This window comes from Myotis brandtii, unplaced genomic scaffold, assembly GCF_000412655.1.
Source record: "Myotis brandtii unplaced genomic scaffold, ASM41265v1 scaffold1612, whole genome shotgun sequence".
NCBI lineage: Eukaryota > Metazoa > Chordata > Mammalia > Chiroptera > Vespertilionidae > Myotis > Myotis brandtii.
The window spans coordinates 594,110-616,106 of NW_005355890.1; the positions used below are offsets into that span (position 1 = coordinate 594,110).

The following is a 21,997-nucleotide window of genomic DNA, read 5'->3' on the forward strand; positions in this document are numbered from 1 at the left end:
CCTGGGCTTCATCTGGGATTTCTATGCCAGAGATCTGTCTTCATTGGAAATTTGTTGACAAAAACTTGTAGCATCTTAGTAGTGCGTCTAAAGCAGCGGTTCTCAACCTGTGGGTCGCGACCCCTTTGGGGGTCGAACGACCCTTTCACAGGGGTCGCCTAAATACGTCCTGCATATCAGATATTTATATTACTATTCAAAACAGTAGCAAAATTACAGTTATGAAGTAGCAATGAAAATAATTTTATGGTTGGGGGTCACCACATGAGGAACTGTATTAAAAGGTCACGGCATTACGAAGGTTGAGAACCACTGTTCTAAAGGAACTGCTAGTAGAAAGAATCCAAGTGTCTAAGGAATCTTTCTCCTAGAAAAAGTATTACCTTATGCCGATTTAGTCTGCTCTGAGCCTGTCAGTGTATTATTTAAGAATGATGAACAGTGGTATTTTAAATAAGATACTAAATTAGGAGGAAAGATCCTCTGCTTTTATGTAGAGACCGTATGATCAATCTACTTTTATTGGAGTACTTTTTTTTAAACCAAAACTTATTGTCTAAGCACAGATCAAATCCTATAGTGCCAACCAAATTTTTGTACTTGGCAAATATTTTCCAAAATATCTCTGCTTCCAAGCTATTAATTGCTAGTGAAGTTTTTTATTTTGGTTTGTCCATTAATTGTTGTGCTTATTTTTAGTATAATGCTATACTTACCCTTGATGTAAGTAAAATAAAACTAAAGGAAAAAAAAATGAGAGGCTAACACTGTCAGAGGTCAGAAATTGGGGTCATAAACATATCTTAGTGTTTTGAGGGAACTTACATATCACATCTTTCTTTTATAGAAAACTTTTCCAAACTATGTAGCAGTATTATAGTGTAAAAGTTAGTTTGTTGTAAATTTTAATCTTAACAGATATATGCCATAACTAGTATGCTTTCTTTAATGCATGTGGATATATAATACTGACAAGACTATTACCACAGTATATTTTTTTAAAAAAGAGGATTTGTTACTATGTCCGTATCATCAATATCTATATATAAGCCCTTCTCACCGGAAACAGTCCCCTCACCAGTGTGGGCACTAAGTAAGTCACTTTCAAAGGGACGGGGGCAGGAACAACCTGGCACTCCCCAGTGCATTTGAGTTCAGAATTTATGAGACACCATTCAAGACAATAAACAGAGTGTGCTGAATGGACTGTACTTTATGCTATTATTTCCAGTGTTGTCACTGTTGCAGTAAAAATGTAAAGTCTGTGCTAAAATTAGGTCTGTTTGCTGTGGGGAGTCCTCAGATGTTAGGGAAGCTATTGCATGTGTGCCCCTTGCTGCTAGCACTTCCTTGGTTTAGTAGCTAGCAAACTGTCCTGGAATCAGGTTCGGTACTCAAGTGTGAGTAGCATTTCATGATTTATTTGCAATGCTCAGTGTTTGCTAAAATGGGATGAAAACATCTTTTGAATACATTTTCTGAGCCTTAAAAATGGTGATATCGCCAGTACTGTAAGATGCACTGCCAGCAGATTTGATACTCTTCATTAAGTATAGACAGTAGTGTTTTTTAAGGAGATTTAGAAGTCAGCTGATTCACATAATCATCATGCTTCATTTATGGAATGAGAAACTAAAGTGTTTTCTCGTTGGGAACACTGCGGGAGAGGTGGTGTGCGCATCCGGGGAAGTTTCTGGAAGTACCCTTGGAGAAGCCGCCTGAAGAATTCGTTTCCCAAGTTGTACTCACTTTTTTTCTCCTTAATGTATTGTACATATTCCTTACAAGGTCGTCATTGGTTGAATGGGTAATACCTGTAGTAATATTTTAGGTACCTGTTAAATTTTCAAAGGAAGATTATTTTCAAATTTGCTGCTATAAGTTAATAACTGGTCCTGTTGACTGTGCCTTTCATCCCTGTTTGTGCCACACCGTTCATGTATATTTGAAAATAAAAATGTTTAAAAATCCATGCTGAATTCAAGATTCCCTCTAATAAAAAAATAGGTAAGCCCTAACCGGTTTGGCTCAGTGGATAGAGCGTCGGCCTGTGGACTCAAGGGTCCCGGGTTCGATTCCAGTCAAGGGCATGTACCTTGGTTTCGGGCACATCCCCAGTAGGGGGTGTGCAAGAGGCAGCTGATCGATGTTTCTCTCTCATCGATGTTTCTAACTCTCTATCTCTCTCCCTTCCTCTCTGTAAAAAATCAATAAAATATATATTAAAAAAAAAATAGGTAAGACTTCATGAAGCAAATTTTATTGGTTTTTAACACTGATATAATAATATATTTGAACTATTTTCAATTAGAAAACAGCAGTGGATCCTCTATGTGGGTTTTAGAAAATCTTGAAAGAAAACCTTGGTGTTGAGACAGTGGTTCTCGGTGTGATGCAGATACTCATACATTATGTGCTCTACTCAGCCCCCAAATTAAGAGCAGCCATCATGGGCCTCCTCACTCTAAGAAGTGTGTTTTTTAGCAGAGAAAATGCTCTTAAAGATATTTAGGGCCTGAAGGTTAGACTAAGATCATATACCCTACCCTACATAAATGTTTAAAATACAGCCCAGTAGTAAATGGAGGCTGAGTAAGTACCTTGTAACAGTGGGGGGAAGGGGAGCATATGATTATGTTCTTCAAAAAGAAGCTCTTTCAAAAAGGATTCATATTGAAAAGTTTTGCCTAATTTCCTCATGCCTTTCATACTTTGTATATGATTTTGTGTGCAAATATTAGAAGAAAACACATGCTTTAGTTTAAAAATATTTATTATAGAAATGTACATTTAATTAGTTTTAAGGAATGTATGACAATAGTGTTAACATATATTTCCTCAAATTCACAAACTTTACACCTTCAGGATATCTACAATAAGAGTTTATTTACAAGTTTCATAAGAAATCACTTCACCAATACTGTTGACACAGTTAAGAGGTAACAGTCTCACTTTTTTCACTTCACTCTGTACTTGTAGAAAGAACACAGTGTGTGGGTGAAGTTCCATCCTAGTGCTAGTGACAGCCCGTACAGCAGAACGAGAGGAGCAAATGGATACAGAAGAATTACTGTATTTTTCAAAAATGGCAATGCTGGAAAAGAAACAAATCCAAATTCACTTTTTAAATAAGGTAATGTGACTAATAAATGAACATCCTGAAAGACAGCTCTTCACAACACGGGCCAAAGAGGAACACTTATTTCATTCAGTCAGTAACATGAAGCTATGTAGCCAGAACCATCCTAAATCTTGCTGTGTTCTGTGTTGCCTCCTTCCTCACGCTGGGAAGAAACCCAGAAGGGAGGTTATTTTAGCACAAAGGCTGAGCGAGAAGCAAGTCCAGGACTGTCTCAATCTGTCTTAGATTGAGAACGCAGGATAAACATCACAAATGTTAATGAAATTGGTGGTGAGTTTAAACCTGTGACAGCTTCAGAAACTTCTAAGAGTCTATCTTAAACAGCGGTTCTCAACCTGTGGGTCTCGACCCCTTTGGGTCGCCTAAGACCATCGGAAAACACATATATAATTACATATTGTTTCTGTGATTAATCACTATGCTTTAATTATGTTCAATTTGTAACAATGAAATTGGGGGTCACCACAACATGAGGAACTGTATTAAAGGGTCGCGGCATTAGGAAGGTTGAGAACCACTGATCTTTAAGTACCAGAGATAGATAATATAATAGGAAAAACAATTTCCAGCTATTTTATTTTCCAATGTAGAAGGTGAGGTCTCCACTAGCGTCCCAAAGAGCTGAAACTCAAACATCAATTCTGTGCCCAAATCCATGTTTGTTTCTTGCCTTTCCTACCCCATGCATTCTTACCTAAATACCTCATACAGGAAGCCCCAAATTGTAACTGACCTATACTCAAAGAAGCTGTCCTAAACTATAGGGAGTTACCATAAGAGTGATAAAAAATCCACTGCGAGCCTGGCCGGCATGGCTCTGGTTGAGCAGCAACCTATGAACCAGGAGGTCATGGTTCTATTCCTGGTCAGGGCACATGCCCAGTTGCGGGCTCAATCTCCAGGGTGGGGTGTTCAGGAGGCAGCCAATCAATGATTCTCATCATTGATGTTTCTCTCACCCTCTCCCTTCCTCTCTGAAAAATATATATATGTATATATATTTTAAATCCACTTAGAGAAGCCACAATGCTGCAGCATGCCAATCACTATATGACATATCACAGGCCTCTCCCCTGAACTGGAGAAAGGATTCACGATACCTCAAACAAGGTATTACAATTTGAGGTATTTGGCTCTATTTAATGGAGATCATTTCTTAAAGGAAAACCAACATAAATATTTTCTCATATTAAGAAAAATGAACTGATAGCAGGATTTAACAATATTTGCAAACATATCCTCAGGTCAGAAGTCGGGCCTGATTTTCTGGAATCATCTACAGACCATATCTATAATAATCTATAATAATAAAAGCATAACATGCTAATTAGACCGAACAGCCGAACAACCTTCCGAATGAAGCTGGGGCTGCAGCCCCGGGATCGAGGCAGCCGCCTTGCTGTGAGGGAGGCATCGAGGCAGCTGCCGCAACTGCGAAGGCCTACTCTTCCACGAATTTCATGCATTGGGCCTCTGGTAGTGATTATAAAAATGGAAAATGAGGCACTCAAGTTCATATGCCCATTCATCTGACCAACCTTTTCCTCTCTAACCTACCATTGGTAACTCAAATCTGAAAGCCTGGAGAAAAAGGAAACTGGTTGTGGGTTCCTGTAGGTAACGTGGAGATAACCAATATGCTCTAACATGGTTCCTTGAAATCACAGAATTTGTTACAAACCAACTATGCCACTTTTGAGATGTGTGACTATGGACACGTGAACTTAATCTCTCTGTGCTTTGTTTCCTCATTTGAAAAATGGGGCTAAGTAAACCTAACTATAATAATAAAAGCATAATATGCTAATAAGACCGGTTGTCCTCCGGACGACCTTCAGGACGAACCGTGGCTGTGAGGGCTAAGCTCCTTGCACAAATACTGTGCATCAGGCCTCTAGTATTATATAATTATGAAGATTAAATGACATAATTCATATAAAGTTCTTGAGACAGTGCCTACAAAGGCTCCATAAAAGTAAGCTAATTTTATTACTGTTACAACTTCCCCCTCTCTGTTATGTTTTCAGTCAACCAAAAAAATTAGTTACTTACCACTGTATCCCAGGAAGGTTATATAGATGTAATAGCCAATAGCAATCAACCAGAAGGTATTTCCAACCAAATATCCAATAAATGTGTCTGTTAGGATGACATCTGCCAAAGAGACACAGACAATGACTCTCTTTTCATTGCACACTATGAAGACATTTAAAAAATATTTTGAGAAGTAACTGCTACTTACGGTTGATGAAAAACAGTTGGATGAAATGTAGAATGACTAGGAGAGGATAAAAAGCATTCAAATGCACATCAAAGGCATAGCCCCACTCCACATCATAGTCTCTGCTCTGCCGTTTCACTAAATACTTGTTAGAGATAAACCTAAAGAGCAAAATTAAAATTTCTTTTATAATACAACAAAAATTCTATAAGTGTTTACTGACTAGCTTCTATGTACCAAGCGTTATTTCATACACTAGAAATACAGCAATAAATATAACTCAAAAATCTCTGCCCTCAATCTAGGGGGAGTAAACTGACAATAGAATGTTAAGTGTATATTAGATGGTACTATGGAATGAAACAGTAACCCTGCTGGGTACTCAATTGGTTGGAGCATTGTCCCATACAACAGAAAGCTGCAGGTTTGATTCCCTATTGGTGCACATACCTAGGTTGCAGGTTCAATCCCCAGTCGGGGTGCATACAGGAGGCAACTGATCAATGTTTCTCTCCTTCTCTTTAAAAATTAATGAAAACATGTCCTCAGGGAGGAAGGAAAGTGGAAAGGAGGGAGAGGAAGGAAGGGAATGATCGAGAATACAGAGTTGAAATGCAGTGTTAGATAGGATGGTCACAAGAAAGTAACATCTGGGTGACGACCCAAGGCAGTGATGGGAATTACCTGGAGCAGAGCATTTCAGGCAGTGAGGCCAACACAGATGTGGAGGAGATTGAGTTCAGAGGAGGTGGCAGGGTGCCTGGTATGTCTGAGGAGTGGGTGAGGAGACCACTGTGCCAGGAACAAGTAAGCAGTGTTGCAGGAAATAAAACCAGAAAAGAAATGGGGAGCCAGATCTTACAGAGTCCCTGGCCATTTTAAGACCCAGTATTTTACTCTGGGTGAAATGAGAGATCACTATTTCCCAGGAGAGAGACACTGTTTTGACCAGGTTCCTCTAGCTGCCACTCTGAAAACAGACTACAGGGACAAGAATGGAAGTGGAGACACCAGCTGAGAGGCTACTGTGAGAGAGGTAAACAGTAGCAGCAGTGCAAGTGGGGCCATGTCGGACATACTATAGTTAGATGGCGGCACCAATAGGATTGTAGGTGCCGGATGTGGAGTATGGGGGGGGAAATGTCAAGGATGACTGATTTTTGCCTTAAACATGTGGAAGGTCAAGCTGATATTGACTGAGGTGGGGCAGGAAGGAGAGTGCAAGAGATTGAATTTGGACCTATTGTGTGCAAGATGCCTATTAGTATGGATTAAGAAATATATGGTAGGACCATGACCCAGGCACTCTAGCAAGGTGGGCCAAGACTGTCAGATCCACGTCTCCTTGGCTTGTCCACAGGTCTCCCAGTGGCCTGCCTCAGCTACCGTGCTTCCAGCTGGCCTGACAAGGGGACCCTAGCACTGTTTGCTCCTGTAACTTCCGTGGCTCACACACGCTCTCGCTGTAGTTCCCACTCTATGGCTAGCCCCTGGGACTTGCACAGACCATGCCAGCTACAGCTCCAACCAGCCTGCCAAGGCAGTCCTGGTGTGGACCTCCTTGTGGCAAACACCCACTACAACTCAAGCTCCCAGCCCTAGTGTGGCTACCTCTGGGACTCCCCAAAGCTCTTGAGCAGGGTGCCTAGTATGTCTGAGGAGTATGTGTGTGGCTTGCCTCTGGGACGCCCCTTGAGCTGTGGGGAGTTCCAGAGGTAACTCCAACCAAGTGGCCAAGGCAACCCTGGTGCAGTTTGAGCCTTGATCTCTCTACAGCAAGCATGTCAAACTGCATGTGGCGCACAATGAATATTTTTCTGGCCCAGCCAGTATAAAGGTATGTAAGAAACATTTTAATAAAAATTTCATGACTTGCCCTAGCCGGCTTGGCTCAGTGGATAGAGCGTCAGCCTGCGGACCGATGGGTCCCAGGTTTGATTCCGGCCAAGGGCACATGCCTGGGTTGCGGGCTCGATCCCCAGTAGGGGGTGTGCAGGAGGAAGCAAATCAATGATTCTCATCATTGATGTTTCTCTCTCTCTCTCCTTCTCCCTTCCTCTCTGAAATCAATAAAGAAATATTAAAAAAAAAATTTCATGACTTAATTTTTAAAACATCCTGTTATAATTATTAATAACTACAACGTTCGCTAATGACTGATTACTATAATTGTGTTGCACTCATTTCCCTTACACGCCTTATGCGCAGGCGCACCATTTCTCTACACTAATACTAGCAGCTGCTTTCCACGTCATTAGTCTTGGACTGAATTGTCTGGTGTGCGCAACAGGAAATATTTTGCTTTTGGAGGACAAGGAAAGTAGGTTTATTTGCGTTATGCTTATTAATTTGTGCAGTTATTCAGTGTTTGGTAAGTTAATGTTCAAGAAAAAATATTAATTTTTATTAAAATGTTCTATTATGTCTCTATTAAAATAAACCCACATTTCTATGAAAATAGAAGCTTTTGTTTTTTTGTGGCCCACATAAACCTAAACCTTGTTTATTTGGCTTGTGTTAGCCTTTGAGTTTGACATGCTTGCCCGACAGCACATGCACGCTCCAGTGCCAGCTGCCCCGCGAAAGACACAAACCCATGCCTTTAAGACTGGGGGAGATTGCTGTTTTGCCGAACTCAAAGAAACAAAGAGAAAGAACCAAAATAAGACAAAAAATAGGTTCTAAACAAAAGACCAGAATTAGAAGTAAATGAAATGGGGAAAAGCTACTAGATAAAGACTTAAAAAAAACACTGATTAAGGATACCCACCAAACTCGGAATAATAACTCAGTGAAAACATCAGCAAAGAGATAGAAAATATAAAATAAAACCAATTAGAACTGAACAGTAACTGAAATGAAAAATACACTAGAGGGAATCAAGAGCAGATTAGCTGATGAAAAAAAAAATTAGTCTGTGAGCTGGAAGACATTGAAGTGGAAATCACCCAATGAACTAGCAAACAGAAAAAAGGAAACAAACAGCCAACGCTCAAGTTGGCAGAGTAGGTCAACTCTGAACTTGTCTCCTCCCAAGATCACACCAAAATTACAACTAAATTATAGAACAACCATTGAGAACCAGTTCAAGTGTAGCTGAACAGAACTGGCATAATTAACGATACAGAGGCAGCTACATGAAGACCGTAGGAGGGGCATATACTTGGACCGGGCAGGTCCCACACCCACAGTGTGGCAATTATGAAACGGCAGGGATATGTCAGCTGTGGAGGTGCGAGGAGTCTCAGCCCCACACCGGACCCGCAAGACCAGCGCATCCAGTGCCAGGAAGAGGAGTCCCTATAATATCTGGTTGTGCAAACCAGCTGGGATTGTGTTCAAAGACAAAGGGCTGCTAGACACTAGGCATTGCTCTTAAAGGGACCATGCACAGATTCACTCAAACTTATATACTCTTTAAGCTAGTGAAGGGGCTGCAACTCTGAACAGTTCCAGAAACATACCGGGAAGAACTGAATTTAACTTCAGAGTAAGGGCTGGAGCGGCAGGGGTCAGGACAACTCACACCAGGGATGGAAGCACTGGCTGGCACCACTGTTCCTCGGTTCATCTCTCCTCCCACCCAACCAGTTCTGCATATGTGGGCACCAACTCTTTCCATAAACTAACATTGTTTCCTCGTCCTGATCATTCCCTAAGACCCCACCCAACTTGCTCGCCAGGCCCTTGCCTCTTGAGAGGGCTCCTCTACATAAGCAGCCCGCTTTGGCTTGCACTGCAGACTTTCCTTCAAACCTCACACAAGTGATGGCTGTCCTAGGCTTGCGCTGCAGACTTTCCCAAAGCTCCGTAAACCCCAAACAAGCAGCAGCTGGGACCTTGCTGTGCATTGTAGCTCTTCCCAAGCGGCCCCAAGCCCAGTACCAGGAGAAATCGGCCTCAACTTATATTCTAACTCCCATCAGGTGGCCCCAAGCCTGGAATAAGTGGAGGCAAGACTTGGCCTGTATTGTAGTACAGTGGGGCCTTGACTTACGAGTGTCCCGACTAACGAGTTTTTTGAGATCCCAGCTGTCTCTCGGACGATTTTTTGCATTGAGTTGATAGAGTAATTTGAGTTAACGAGCTCCTTAATGAGCTCGGTCTCGGAACGAATTAAACTCGTAAGTCAAGGCCCCACTGTAGTTCCAATTAAAAGGCCACAAGATAGGCACAAGAGGCAGGCAGCCTCAGTTTGCAGTATAGACTCTCCCAAGCACCTTCAAGCCCAGCACAATCAACCAACCAACCACAACCGCAGGTCACTTTACAGCTCCTAACAAGAGTCATCGAGCCTAGTGGTGGCTCCACTTGTCCTGCACCAGAATCCCTCCCCAAAGTTCCAGCCCCAACAAACCTGGTAGATGGCTTCAGACCACACCAGAGTGCCACCTAACCAGTTCCACAAAAGGTACACCCAAAGAGCAGCCTTGGCTGGCACCACAGTTCTGCTAAAGCAACAGTCCGATCTGTAGGGTTAGTAACTTGTCTGCTGTAGTCACATCCAGCCCTCATAGTCAGCCAGCCAGAGATGGTCAACACCAATACATGGTGGTGGTGTAGCAGCAACTACAACAGGAGGGCACACCCAACCCACACAGGGGAAACCCCTGGAGCAACCAGCTCAGGTGACCAGAAAGACTGCAGAACTGTGCCGAGAGGACACTTTCTACGTAAGGCCACTCTGTCAAGACCAGGAGACATAGCGTTCCTACCTAACACACAGCAATACACACAGAGGTCAGTCAAATGAGGAGACAAACAAACATGTCCCAAATAAAAGAGCAGAGCAAAACTCCAGAAGAACTAAATGAAATGACGATAAGTAACCTACCAGATGCAGAGTTCAAAACACTGGTTATAACAATTTGCAATGAACTTGAGAGAAGAACAGATGATCTCAGGGAAAACTTCAGCACAGATACAGAAACATAAAAAGGAAAATGGAAAACTGAAACAAGAACCAACCAGAACTGAAGAATACAGTAACTGCAGAAGAATACACTGGAGGGAATCAACATCAGGTTAAAGCAGAGGACTGAATCAGTGATATGGAAGACAATGTAGTAAAAAAATACCCAATCAGTATAGCAAAAAAGGAAAAAAGAATTTTAAAAAATGAGGATAGCTTAAGGGATCTCTGGGACAACATTAAGGCCACCAATATTCACACCATAAGAGTTCCAGAAGGAGAATACAGGAAAAAAATGGATTGGAAACCTGTTGAAGAAATAATGGAAATCTTCACTAATCTGGAAAAGGAAATATACATACAAGTCCAGGAAGTGCAGAGTTTCAAACAAGATAAACCCAAAGAGGCCCACATCAAGACATATCATAATTAAAATGCTAAAGGCTAAAAACAGAAAATCTTAAACATAACAAGAGAAAAGCAGTCAGTTATGTACAAGGGAGCCCTGCCCTCACCATAAGACTATCAGCTGATATCTTACCAGGAATTTGGCAGGCAAAAAAGGATTGACACAAAACAATCAATGTGATGGAAGACCAAAACCTACTACAAGATTACTCTAACCAGCAGGGTATCATTTAGAATTGAAGGAGCACAGTATCCCAGATAAGATAGGCTAAAGGAGCTCACCACACAATACCAGTATTACAAGAAATATTAAAGGGACTTCTTTAAGATAAAAGACCAGCCCTGGCTGGTTTGGCTCCGTGGATAGAGCACTGGCCTGCGGACTAAGGGTCCCAGGTTCAATTCCCGGTCAGGGCACATGCCTGGGTTGTGGGCTCAATCCCCAGTGTGGGGCGTGCAGGAGGAAGCAAATCAATGATTCTCATCATCATTAATGTTTCTATCTCTCCTCCTCTCTCTGAAATCAATAAAAATTAAAAAACAAAAAAGGCCAACAGTTAAAACTGTGGATCAAGCAAGCTAGTACAAAGGTTAAAAGACAAAGTAGGAATTACAACAATAAATTGAACACACATGCAAAAGAAGAAAAAATTAATGACAAAACAAACATGGGGGTTGTAAAAATTGTAGTGATTATAGAATGTGTTCAGAATTAAGTGATAATCAAACTGAAATAGACTGCTATAACTATAACTAGGTATATGGTTAACCACAAACCAAATATCTACAAGAGATGTATGCAAAATAAAGAGAAAGGATTCCAAACACAACACTATAGAAAATCATCAACATACTTCTTGAACCCAAGAGAGTAGGAAAGGACCAGAGATCAGTTGTTTTCTGATTGTTTTTGTAGTTTAACAATCAGAAAACAACTGATAAAATGATATACCTACCAAATTACTTTAAAAAATGACAATATTGACAGACATAAAGGGAGAGATTGACAGTATTACAATAATAGTAGGGGACTTTCACACTTTACTGACTTCAATATATAGATCATCCAGAGAAAATAATCAACAAGAAAATAGTGGCCTTGGAGCGCCTCTGCCTCAGCTCAGAGTAATGCCGTAAGCACCACAAGCCCTGCAACCCTACCACCAGAAGTCAGGGGTGGAAAATGAACTGTTAGCCAGGGAAGAGACTGTAACTTCCCAGGTCAGGGTACTGCTAGAACCAAGGGATAGATGGAGACTGAAAAAGCTGTGGATCTGTGGGTGAGCCAGGAGTGCCTGTGGTGGAGACGAACCAATCCTCCCACCTGGGAAGTTTGCACTGATCTAGGCCATGCAGCAGAACTCAAGGCCAGTAGAGGGGACTGGAGGACACACCCAGCATTGAGTCTGAGGGACCCTTTATTTCCTGGAGGACCTCTTGGCAGGGAGCAGGATGGGAACGAGACAGTAGGACCCAGGAAGGAGGGTCAGCCCTGCCCACCTAAAGTGCATCTGCAGAACGGCTGCTTCTGATCCGCCTTGCAGTGACCCGACTATGGGCCGCAAATGTGTATGCTGCAGCTGACTCTGGTAGTACAGGAGACTCAGATATTTGATTGGAACCTGGGCAATGCTGAAAGTTTGGAGTGCCAAAAAGGGCTGACTCTTTTTTAATCAATTTTTTTGTTGTCGTTGATTTTGCTTTTATCCCACCTTGCTTGAGATGGCAGCCAGGGGGTGCCCTGCCAGCAAGCCAGGCAGAACTGAGGCATTGAAGGAGAGAAAGTGCCTGCCTACTCTCCTACTATCTAGAGGCACTATACCCAGCACAAGTCTGCTCAAACCATCCTGGCCAAGACCATGGTAGCCCCGCAGAGTACAGTTCCATGGGGGGAAGAGATAACTCAGAACAGGGGTATTCAACTGTGAGACCCCAGCCAGACCCAGCCTCTGGGCTATGGCGTTCCCACTGATGGACTACGTGGGGTTCTGCCTATCAGGCTTCAGTCAGGTTGCCAAGGACCAGGCAGAGACCATGACTCACATCTGTCTGTACCAGAGAAATTCCTGGGTGGCCCAGGATCAATAGACCAAGTGGCGAGATTCAACAATATCAGAGAAAAATCCAGCATGCTTCACACAAAGCAGATCCAAGGGTATTTTTTTTCTTTCTCTTCTTTTTTCTTTCATATCTCTTGTTTCTTTCCTTTTATTATTTTGTTCCTCTTTCTCTGTTCCTTTTTTATATTGTTATTTTTAACTTTTCTTCTTTTCCATTTATTCTTTTCCTATTCTAAATTTTAGTGTATTCATTATTACTTTTTAAAATAATTATTTCATTTATTTGTGTTTTCCTTTCTTTTTAATTCTTAGTCTACCAAATTACTTTCAATGTAAATGGACTAAATTCTTTTTCTTCTTTGCTTCCACATCCTCTTTTGGTTCTTTTTTTTTTTTTACACCCTCTAATTCTTTGCTCTCATGTCTTTTAGTATTCGTTTTATTTTTACTTTACAGCTATCTTTTTATTTTATTTTTTAGCCTTTCTTGTTGTTTGTTTTGCTTTTCGAGTTGTTTTCTATTTGGTCTTGCTTTGTTCTCTCACCACCTATATAACACCTGTAGCTAGGGTTGAGCCTTACTGCAAGTTGGAGGAAATCCCATCCACAAACAGGAAATCAACAAATGAGACCAAATTACAATAAGAGAGCCCAAATAACACATACGAGGGGGACACTGCTAGACTATCCAGCTCTGGAAATCAAAGTGACTGCACCACTGGGTCCAACAGGGCACTTTCTACATAAGGCCATCCCATGAAGACTGGGAGCATAGTAGCTCTGATAGATAGAAACAAACACAAAGAGACAGCTAAAATTGGGAGACAAAAATAAACCACCAAATGAAAGAAAAGGAGGAATCTCCAAAAAAGAAAAGAAAAAAGAATTAAATGAAATGGAGGTGAACAACTTATCAAACACAGTTCAAAGTAATGGTTATAAAAGATGCTTAAGGAACTTAGAATTTCAAGGAACTTAGTGGGAACCAAAAAAGCATGAAAAAGGAAAATGAAACCACAAACAAGAAATAGTCAGACATGAAGAATACTATATCTGACATTAGGAATACACAGGAGAGAACTAAAGGTGAATTGGATGAAGCAGAGGATTGAATCAGTGATTTGGAAAACAAGGTAGAAATAAACACACAATTAGAGATCAAACAGAAAAATAAGTTAAAAAGCAGGATAGCTTAAGGGAACTTTCGGACAACATGAAATGTAACAACATTTGCATCATAGGGGTATGAGAAGGAGAAGAATGTGAGGAACAGAGAAATAATGACACAAAACTTCCCTGACTTGGTGAAGGAAAAAGTCACACAAGTTTAGGAGACAAAGAGAGTCTCAATCAAGATGAACCCAAAGAGACCCGCAGCTACACACATAATTAAAATGGCAAACATTAAAGACAAAAAAAAAAAAAGTAAAGGCAGTAACAGAGAGACAGAAAGTAACACAGGAGGGAGTTCCCATTAGACAGTCAGCTGATTTCTCAACAGTAACACTTAAGGCCAGAAGGATATGGCATGAAGTATTCAAAATAATTAATAGGAAGGGCCAGAATCCAAAACTACTCTACTCAGCAAGGCCATCAGTTAAAATTGAAGATGAAATAAAGACATTCCCAGACCAAAAAAAAAAAAAAAAAAAAAGGCTAAACGAGTTTATCATCACCAACCCAGAATTGCAACAAATGCTAAAGAGTCTTGCCCTGACCGGTTTGGCTCAGTGGATAGGGCGTCGGCCTGCGGACTGAAGGGTCCTGGGTTCGATTCCGGTCAAGGGCATGTGCCTTGGTTGCGGGCGCATCCCCGGTGGGGGGTGTGCAGGGGGCAGCGGATCGATGCTTCTCTCTCATCGATGTTTCTAGCTCTCTATCCCTCTCCCTTCCTCTCTGTAAAAAAATCAATAAAATATATTTAAAAAAAAAAAAAAAGAGTCTGGTGTAAGAAGAAGAAATAGAGAAACACAGCCATATCATTAAAATGTCCATACTACCCAAGGCAGTCTACAGATTCAATGTAATCCCTATTAAAATACCAATAGCATAGTTCACAGAGCTTGAACAAATACTCCAAAAATTTATATGGAATCAAAAAAGACCCTGAATAGCTGCAGCAATTTTGAAAAAGAAAAACAAAGTTGGAGGAATCACAATACCAGATTTCAAGTTATACTACAGCAGTGGTTCTCAACCGTCTGGCCCTTTAAATACAGTTCCTCATGTTGTGACCCAACCATAAAATTATTTTCGTTGCTACTTCATAACTGTAATGTTGCTACTGTTATGAATCGTAATGTAAATATCTGATATGCAGGATGGTCTTAGGCAACCCCTGTGACCTAAGGGGTCGCGACCCACAGGTTGAGAACTGCTGTACTAGAGAGCCACTGTAATCAAAACAGCCTAGTACTGGCAGAAAAACAGGCATATAGGTCAGTGGAACAGAACAGAGAACCCAGAAATTGACCCAAGCTGTTACGCTCAATTAATATTTGACAAAGGAGGCAACAGCATACAATGGAGTCGAAAGGGTCTCTTTGATAAATGGTGTTGGGAAAATAGGACAGATACGTGCAAAACAAACAAACAAAACAAAACAAAAAACTAGACCACCAACTTACACCATACACAAGAATAAACTCAAAATGGATAAAAGGCTTAAATGTAAGTTGTGAAACCATAAAAATCCTACAAGAAACCATAGGCAGCAAAATCTCAGACATCTCTCATAGCAATATGTTTACAGATATATTCCTAAGGCAAAGGAAACTAAGGAAAAAAATAAACGGGACTACATCAAAATAAGAAGCTTCTGCGGGTCTCTTTGATAAATGGTGTTGGGAAAATAGGACAGATACGTGCAAAACAAACAAACAAAACAAAACAAAAAACTAGACCACCAACTTACACCATACACAAGAATAAACTCAAAATGGATAAAAGGCTTAAATGTAAGTTGTGAAACCATAAAAATCCTACAAGAAACCATAGGCAGCAAAATCTCAGACATCTCTCATAGCAATATGTTTACAGATATATTCCTAAGGCAAAGGAAACTAAGGAAAAAAATAAACGGGACTACATCAAAATAAGAAGCTTCTGCACAGCAAAAGAAACCACCAACAAAATGAAAAGAGAGCCTACTGCATGGGAGAACATATTTGGCAATGATACATCTGATAAAGGATTAATATAAAAAACATATAGGGAACTCATACAACTTAAAAAAAGGAAGACAAACAATCCAATTAAAAAATGGGCAAAGGACCTAAATAGACACTTCTCCAAAGAGGACATACAGATGGCCAAGAGACATATGAAAAAACTAGAGGCCCAATGCACAAAATCTGTGCAAGAGTAGGCCATTGCAACCCTGGCTGCCTTGGCCCTCACAGCCCCAGCTTCGTCTGGAAGGTCATCCATACAGTTGTTCCACTGTTCGGCCATTTGGTCAATTTGCATACTGAGCTTTTATTATTTAGACTAGAGGCCCGGTGCATGAAATTCGTGCACTGGGGGGGGGGGGTTGTCCCTCAGCCCAGCCTGCACCCTTTCCAATATGGGACCCTTCGGAGGATGTACGACTGACATCCCTCTCACAATCTGGAAACACTGGCTCCCAACTGCTCGCCTGCTCGCCTGCCTGCCTGATTGCCCCTATCCGCTTCTGCTTGCCAGCCTGATTGATGCCTAACTGCTCCCCTGCCAGCCCGAACGCCCCCAACTGCCCTCCACTGCTGGCCTGGTCGCCCCTAACTGCCCTTGCCTGCCAGCCTGGTTGCCCCCAACTGCCTTCCCCTGCCGGCCATCTTGTGACGATGTGGGGGAGGCCATGTAGTGATGACATGGGGGCGGCCATCTTGTGATGATGTGAGGGCGTGAGGGCCACCTAGGCTTTTATTAGTATAGATGCTCAAAGTCACTAATCATCTGAGAGATGCAAATCAAAATAACAATGAGGTACCATTCTCACACCTGTCAGAATAGCTACCATCAACAAATCAACAAATAACAAGTGTGGAGAGGATGTGGAGAAAAGGGAACCCTAGTACACTGCTGGTGGGAATGCAGACTGGTGCAGCCACTGTGGAAAACAGTATGGAGTTTTCTCAAAAAATTAAACATGGAACTGCCATTTGACCCATTGATTCACGTCTAGGAATATATCCTAATAAACCTGAGACACCAAACAGAAAGAATGTATGCACCCCTATGTTCATAGCAGCACAATTTCCCTATGTTCATAGCAGCACAATTTACAATAGCTAAGATCTGGAAACAGCCCAAGTGTCCATCAGTAGAGGAGTGGATAAACAAGCTGTGGTACATTTATACCATGGAATACTATGCAGCAGTAAAAAAGAATCCCTTACTCTTTGGGAGGGACCTGGAGAGTATTACACTAAGTGAAATAAGTCAGTCAGAGAAAGACAAGTATCACATGATCTCACTCATATGTGGGATCTAATGAACAAAATAAACTGATGAACTGAGTGGATCCAGAGATATAAAAGCATGAAACAGATTATAGAATCTCAGAGGGAAGGCAGGGGATGGTGGGTGGGTGGGAAGACCACTGAAATAACTTGTATGCATATATGCATAACCCATGGAAATAGACAACAGGTTGGTGAAGGCCTGGGGCGAGGTGCAGGGGGGCAGGCTAGAAGGGGTCAATGGGGGAAAAGAGAGGACATATGTAATACTTTCAACAATATACATAAATTTTTTTTTTTAAAAAAAGAATAAAACAGTATGGAAATTCCTCAAAAAATTAAGAATAAAGTTACCATATGACCCAGCAACCCCTCTTCTGGGTATCTACCTGAAAATTTTGAAAACATTTCTTTGCAAAGATAGATGCACCCCTATGTTCACTGGAGCATTACTGATGGTGGCCAAGATATGGAAACAACTAAAGTGCCTTTAGCTAAGTGACTGGAAAAAGATGTGTTACATATATACAATAGAATACTACTAAGCCATAAGAGGATGAAATAGTGCCATTTGCAACGTGGATGGATCTTGAGAATATCATGCTAAGTAAAATAAGCCATTCAGAAAAAGAACTATATGATTTCACTCATATGTGGGATATAAATTGAAAGTTAACAAATGAACAAATAAGAAAAACAAATAAAAACTCAGACACAGACAACAGTATCGTGGTTACCAGAGGGAAGGAGAGTGGGGAGACAGAAATGGTAAAGTGGGCCAAATATGTGATGACAGAAGATGATTTGACTTTGGGTGGTGGACACACAATGCAATATACAAATCATGTATCACAGAAATGTACTTGAAAATTATATAATCTTATTAAGTAATGTCATCTCAGTAAATTTAATTAAAAAAGAGGACCCAAATAAAATTATAAATGAAATAGGAGTGACACCCAACACCACAGAAATACAAAGGATTATAAGGAAATACTACAAACAATTGTATGCCAACAAATTGGACAACCTGGAAGAAATGGATAAAGTCTTAGAAACACACAATCTTCCAAAACTAAGTCAAGAAGAACCAGAAAATGTGAATAAACCAATAACTATTAACAAAATTGAATCAGTATTAATAGAAACTCCCAACAACAAAAGCACGGAACCAGGTGGCTTCACAGGTGAATTTTAGCCATCATTCAATACCTATCCTTCTCAAACTATTCTAAGAAATTAAAGAGGAAGGTTCCTAAGCTCATTTTAAAAGCCGGCATTATCTTGATACTCAAACCAGAGAAAGACATTACAAAAAAAGAAAATTATAAGCCAATATCCTTGATGAATGAACATAGGTACAAAAATCAATATTAGCAAACCAAATTCAACAATACATTAAAAAGATCATATCGTACACCAGGATCAACTAGGATTTATTCCCAAGATGGAAGGCTAGTTCAATATCCACAAATCAGTTAACATGATGCACCACATAAACAAAACAAAGGATAAAAATCACATGATCGTATCAATAAATTCAGAAAAAGCATTTGACAAAATCTAGCATCCATTTATGATAGAAGCTCTCAGCAAAGTGGAACATACCTCAACATAATGAAGGCCATATATGACAAATCACAGCCAACATCATACTCAATGGGCAAAAATTAAAAACGTTTCCCTTAATATCAGGAACAAGACAGGGATGTCCGCTTTCACCATTTACATTCAACAGGGTACTGCAAGTCCTAGTCACAGTAATAAAACAAGAAATAAAAGGCACCCAAATAGGAAAGGAAGAAGAAATTAATAATGGAAGAAGTAAATAATTTGTCATTATTTGCAGATCACAAATCTTCATTAGTCATTCAGTGTCACCCTATACTCTCAGACCTAGTATGCTGTCCACATGTCTATGTTTTTCCAGTTGGTACTAGAAATCATTGATCCCATCACTCCCCAAACACTTCCTCATGTTGGTTCCTGTGGGATGACCACAATTATCATTTCTTATTTTTAGCTCCTCACACCATTCACAAGATAATGTAGGCTGTCAAAAACATACCAAGTCATTTTAACTACAATATCATTCAGTCATACCAAAGGTACTAAACTCCAGGATGACTTGGTTTCTGTGGCCCTCCAGTCAGTGCATTCATGCAGAATGCCTGCTACAAACTATTCCTTTGAAAGAGTATTTATTTATAAAATAAATAAATTTTATTTTTCCATTTACCATATTCTCCATGGATATTCTGACAATAAATATGTGACTTACATTAGCAGCATTACTTTTAGGCCAGATTTTAGAATTTTAGAATAACAATTTATTGACTATCTAGCACATACAAAATCTCTACTGTACTAGTCAGAAGTTATAAAGGAAAATAAAAGGTTGGTATCTTCACAGGTTTTACAGATTCAGAATTTAGTTTAAGAGTATCGAGAAGTACCATTTATTGAGCACTTATTATAAGCCAGGTGCTTTTCCTATCACAATCTTCTCAAATATCTTACAAAATAAATAATTCCATTTTACAAAAGAGGAGTCTGGACTAAGAGTTACATAGTAAATGACTGAGCTGGCATTTGAACCCAGATCTCTCCGTGACTAAAATGCTCCATACTGGTTTCTCTGATATACACTGATCACCAGCCCTACTCAACCACAGGCCCACTTCAAAGCTCAACCACCACATCCATTCCCTTCACACAGAAGCCCTGTATCTGTGAGAACAATGAAAAACCAAACACCAGATTTACATTCAGTACACTTGTTGTTAAACTAAACCTAGACAAAGTCAGACTGAGAACCTTCGAATAACATTTCTGTGTGTGTGTTTCTCCCTCAGTAGGAAAGAACCAAAAATTTAATGAGAAAAAAATCGTTTTTTTCAAGTGTGCTACATTTAATACCAAAAACTAAAAGTAACATCACCTTCTAGATCTTATGCATTTAGTGGTGACCCACTGACAAATGAAGCAGAAAAATAAGCCATCATCCAGACAACTTTTGGCTAACTGCATATTTTTGCAAAATCAGGAATTTTGTCAGTATGATATAATCATCAATTCACTTATTTGCTGCATGCACTTTGACAATATAGACCAAACTTTAGAGTATTTTCTGATACAGGTAGACACCAGAGGCAGGTCGCACCAATCTTGGTAGTCAAAATGGAGGCTCTCAGTTCACCTATCTTGTTTCCATTTTCATCGGCTACTGTACCTGTGAAGCAAGGCCTAAAGGAAGCCCTATAGCAGTATCTGATGAATCCAAGGTATGGTACTTACCACATTAGAGTTGAGATGAGAAGACCAACACCCACACAATCTATGAACACAACCCAAAGGAGCAGCTTTATCATCTTAAAAAATCCCATGTCCAGCACAAAGCCAAATCCTACAGTGGACACTGAAAGAAAGATTTACAAGATTCATCAGGCACTTTGCAAGGTTCTGGGGATACTGGACACAGCCCCTGCACCTCCAGATGCCCTCCGTCCAGGGGGAGAGAGACATGAAAACAAAACCCCCAAGATGTGTGCTATGGGATTAAGAAATGCAGACCAACGTGGAGCATGGAAGGGCCACTGAGCTATCTCGCTTTACCAAGAAGGACCTCGTCTGTCTGTGCTTCACCAGGGTGGCCCAGCATCTCAGTTAAAGGTGAGAAAAACCTCACACTTCAACACCCTAAAGACGTTCCCTACACTACCGAAGAACTTAAAAGTAGTTTCTCAAGTTCCTAGCAGTGTTTTTACAACTCCCCCTCTGCATTTCCCTGATGGTGAACAGCAATTTACAACCTTGACGTTCCTTCCTGTTCACAGTAAGTTTGCCTTTGGGGACGGAGGTATTTATCACAGTGGTTAGGAGGCACCGAGAGCCTCTGTTCCTCCGCTTTTTCATGTTCCCAGGTAACGGCTTACTCTGGCAATGGCTTGGGCCCTTTAGAACCAGGAAGAATACAGAAAAGAGGCAGCAGCTTTAAATGAACCCAAATTCCGACCCACAACAGTTTACAACAAAAGAGTCCCCAAATGGCAAGTCCGATCAAAGGCTCAATTTGTCTTTTCAACTGCAGACCAGCGCACACTTACCGCACAGCCAGATACTTAGCAGCACCAAGAAAGCCGGGTCGTCTCTCGCCCACTGATCCTTCGTCTGCTTTCGGTAATGAAAGTTCCTATAGACCCTCTGCGGGGAAGTGAACAGGTAGAGCATCTGCCAGCCAGCAAACTCGAAGTCCATTTGCCGGAAACGGAAAAGCCTTCTCAGGTATTTGTAGCGCTTCGCCCCCGCCGTGTGTCTCGCTGCATCCCTGGAATTCAGGGCTCCGTTCCCCTGCAGCGGGGAGCTCGCTGAACTTGGTAACATCTTCCTGGGGGGTAAAACCTTTTACTAGGAACAGGAAGGACTCCTCTTCCGAGACATGCAGGAGGGGGGTCGCCTGACACTTCTGCCCCACTCCTTCCTTGGGAAGGGACAGCTGGCATAGTGGCCAGGGGCAGCACCACACCATTCTGAACCATCACAGTAACGCCTAACACCTATAGGGGCCATATCTCAATCTCAGAGAGAGAGAGAGAGAGAGAGAGAGAGAGAGAGAGAGAGAGAGCGCTCAAATTCTGGCTCTCAATCCCGTGCTCCTAGGTGCCCGCCTCTACGTAAATGACCTAATCGCACAGGTGGTCCATCACAGCATTACCAGTTCCCTAGAAGGTGATTTAAAAATAAAGCAAAACTAAAACCCAGTGTTTTACTCCACGAAGAGTTCATCGGGAACGGCACCGTGGAAGACGGGGCG

General features: G+C 41.1%; 2 protein-coding genes across 7 annotated transcripts in view; one reads left to right on the plus strand and one right to left on the minus strand.

Annotated features, from left to right (window-relative positions):
- Nucleotides 1-10,810, plus strand: part of MGAT4A (mannosyl (alpha-1,3-)-glycoprotein beta-1,4-N-acetylglucosaminyltransferase, isozyme A) — a 107,503-nt gene extending 96,693 nt beyond the window's left edge. For 4 of the 5 annotated variants that reach the window (XM_014536393.1, XM_014536396.1, XM_014536391.1 and 1 more), the window contains 2 exons: nucleotides 6,093-6,100; nucleotides 10,764-10,810. In XM_014536393.1, the coding sequence (XP_014391879.1) occupies nucleotides 6,093-6,100; nucleotides 10,764-10,795 (40 nt within the window). In that variant the 3' untranslated portion in view covers nucleotides 10,796-10,810. The remainder of the gene's footprint in view (nucleotides 1-6,092; nucleotides 6,101-10,763) is intronic. The other variant, XM_014536397.1, reaches the window with a different exon arrangement.
- Nucleotides 2,756-21,958, minus strand: UNC50 (unc-50 homolog (C. elegans)). 2 transcript variants are annotated; one of them, XM_005862204.2, is made up of 5 exons: nucleotides 21,291-21,800; nucleotides 20,482-20,602; nucleotides 5,385-5,524; nucleotides 5,195-5,296; nucleotides 2,756-3,094 (listed from the first exon to the last, which is right to left on the minus strand). In XM_005862204.2, exons 1-5 carry the CDS (start codon nucleotides 21,565-21,567, stop codon nucleotides 2,958-2,960), a joined length of 777 nt encoding a protein of 258 aa, XP_005862266.1. In that variant the 5' UTR covers nucleotides 21,568-21,800; the 3' UTR covers nucleotides 2,756-2,957. The 2 variants fall into 2 exon arrangements, with proteins under 2 accessions (XP_005862266.1, XP_005862265.1); XM_005862203.2 differs by lacking the exon at nucleotides 2,756-3,094 and adding an exon at nucleotides 3,101-3,284 and having other exon boundaries at nucleotides 21,291-21,958.
- Between the last annotated feature and the right edge of the window lie 39 nt (nucleotides 21,959-21,997).

Coding starts and splice junctions, on each gene's coding strand:
- UNC50 (XM_005862204.2), bottom strand. CDS start 21,567: ATGTTACCAAGTTCAGCGAGCTCCCCGCTGCAGGGGAACGGAGCCCTG. Junction 20,603..21,290: donor GCTAAGTATCTGGCTGTGCG/GTAAGTGTGCGC, acceptor TCTTTCTTTCAG/TGTCCACTGTAGGATTTGGC. Junction 3,095..5,194: donor AACCTTCCTGGGATACAGTG/GTAAGTAACTAA, acceptor TTTCTTTTCCAG/CATTGCCATTTTTGAAAAAT.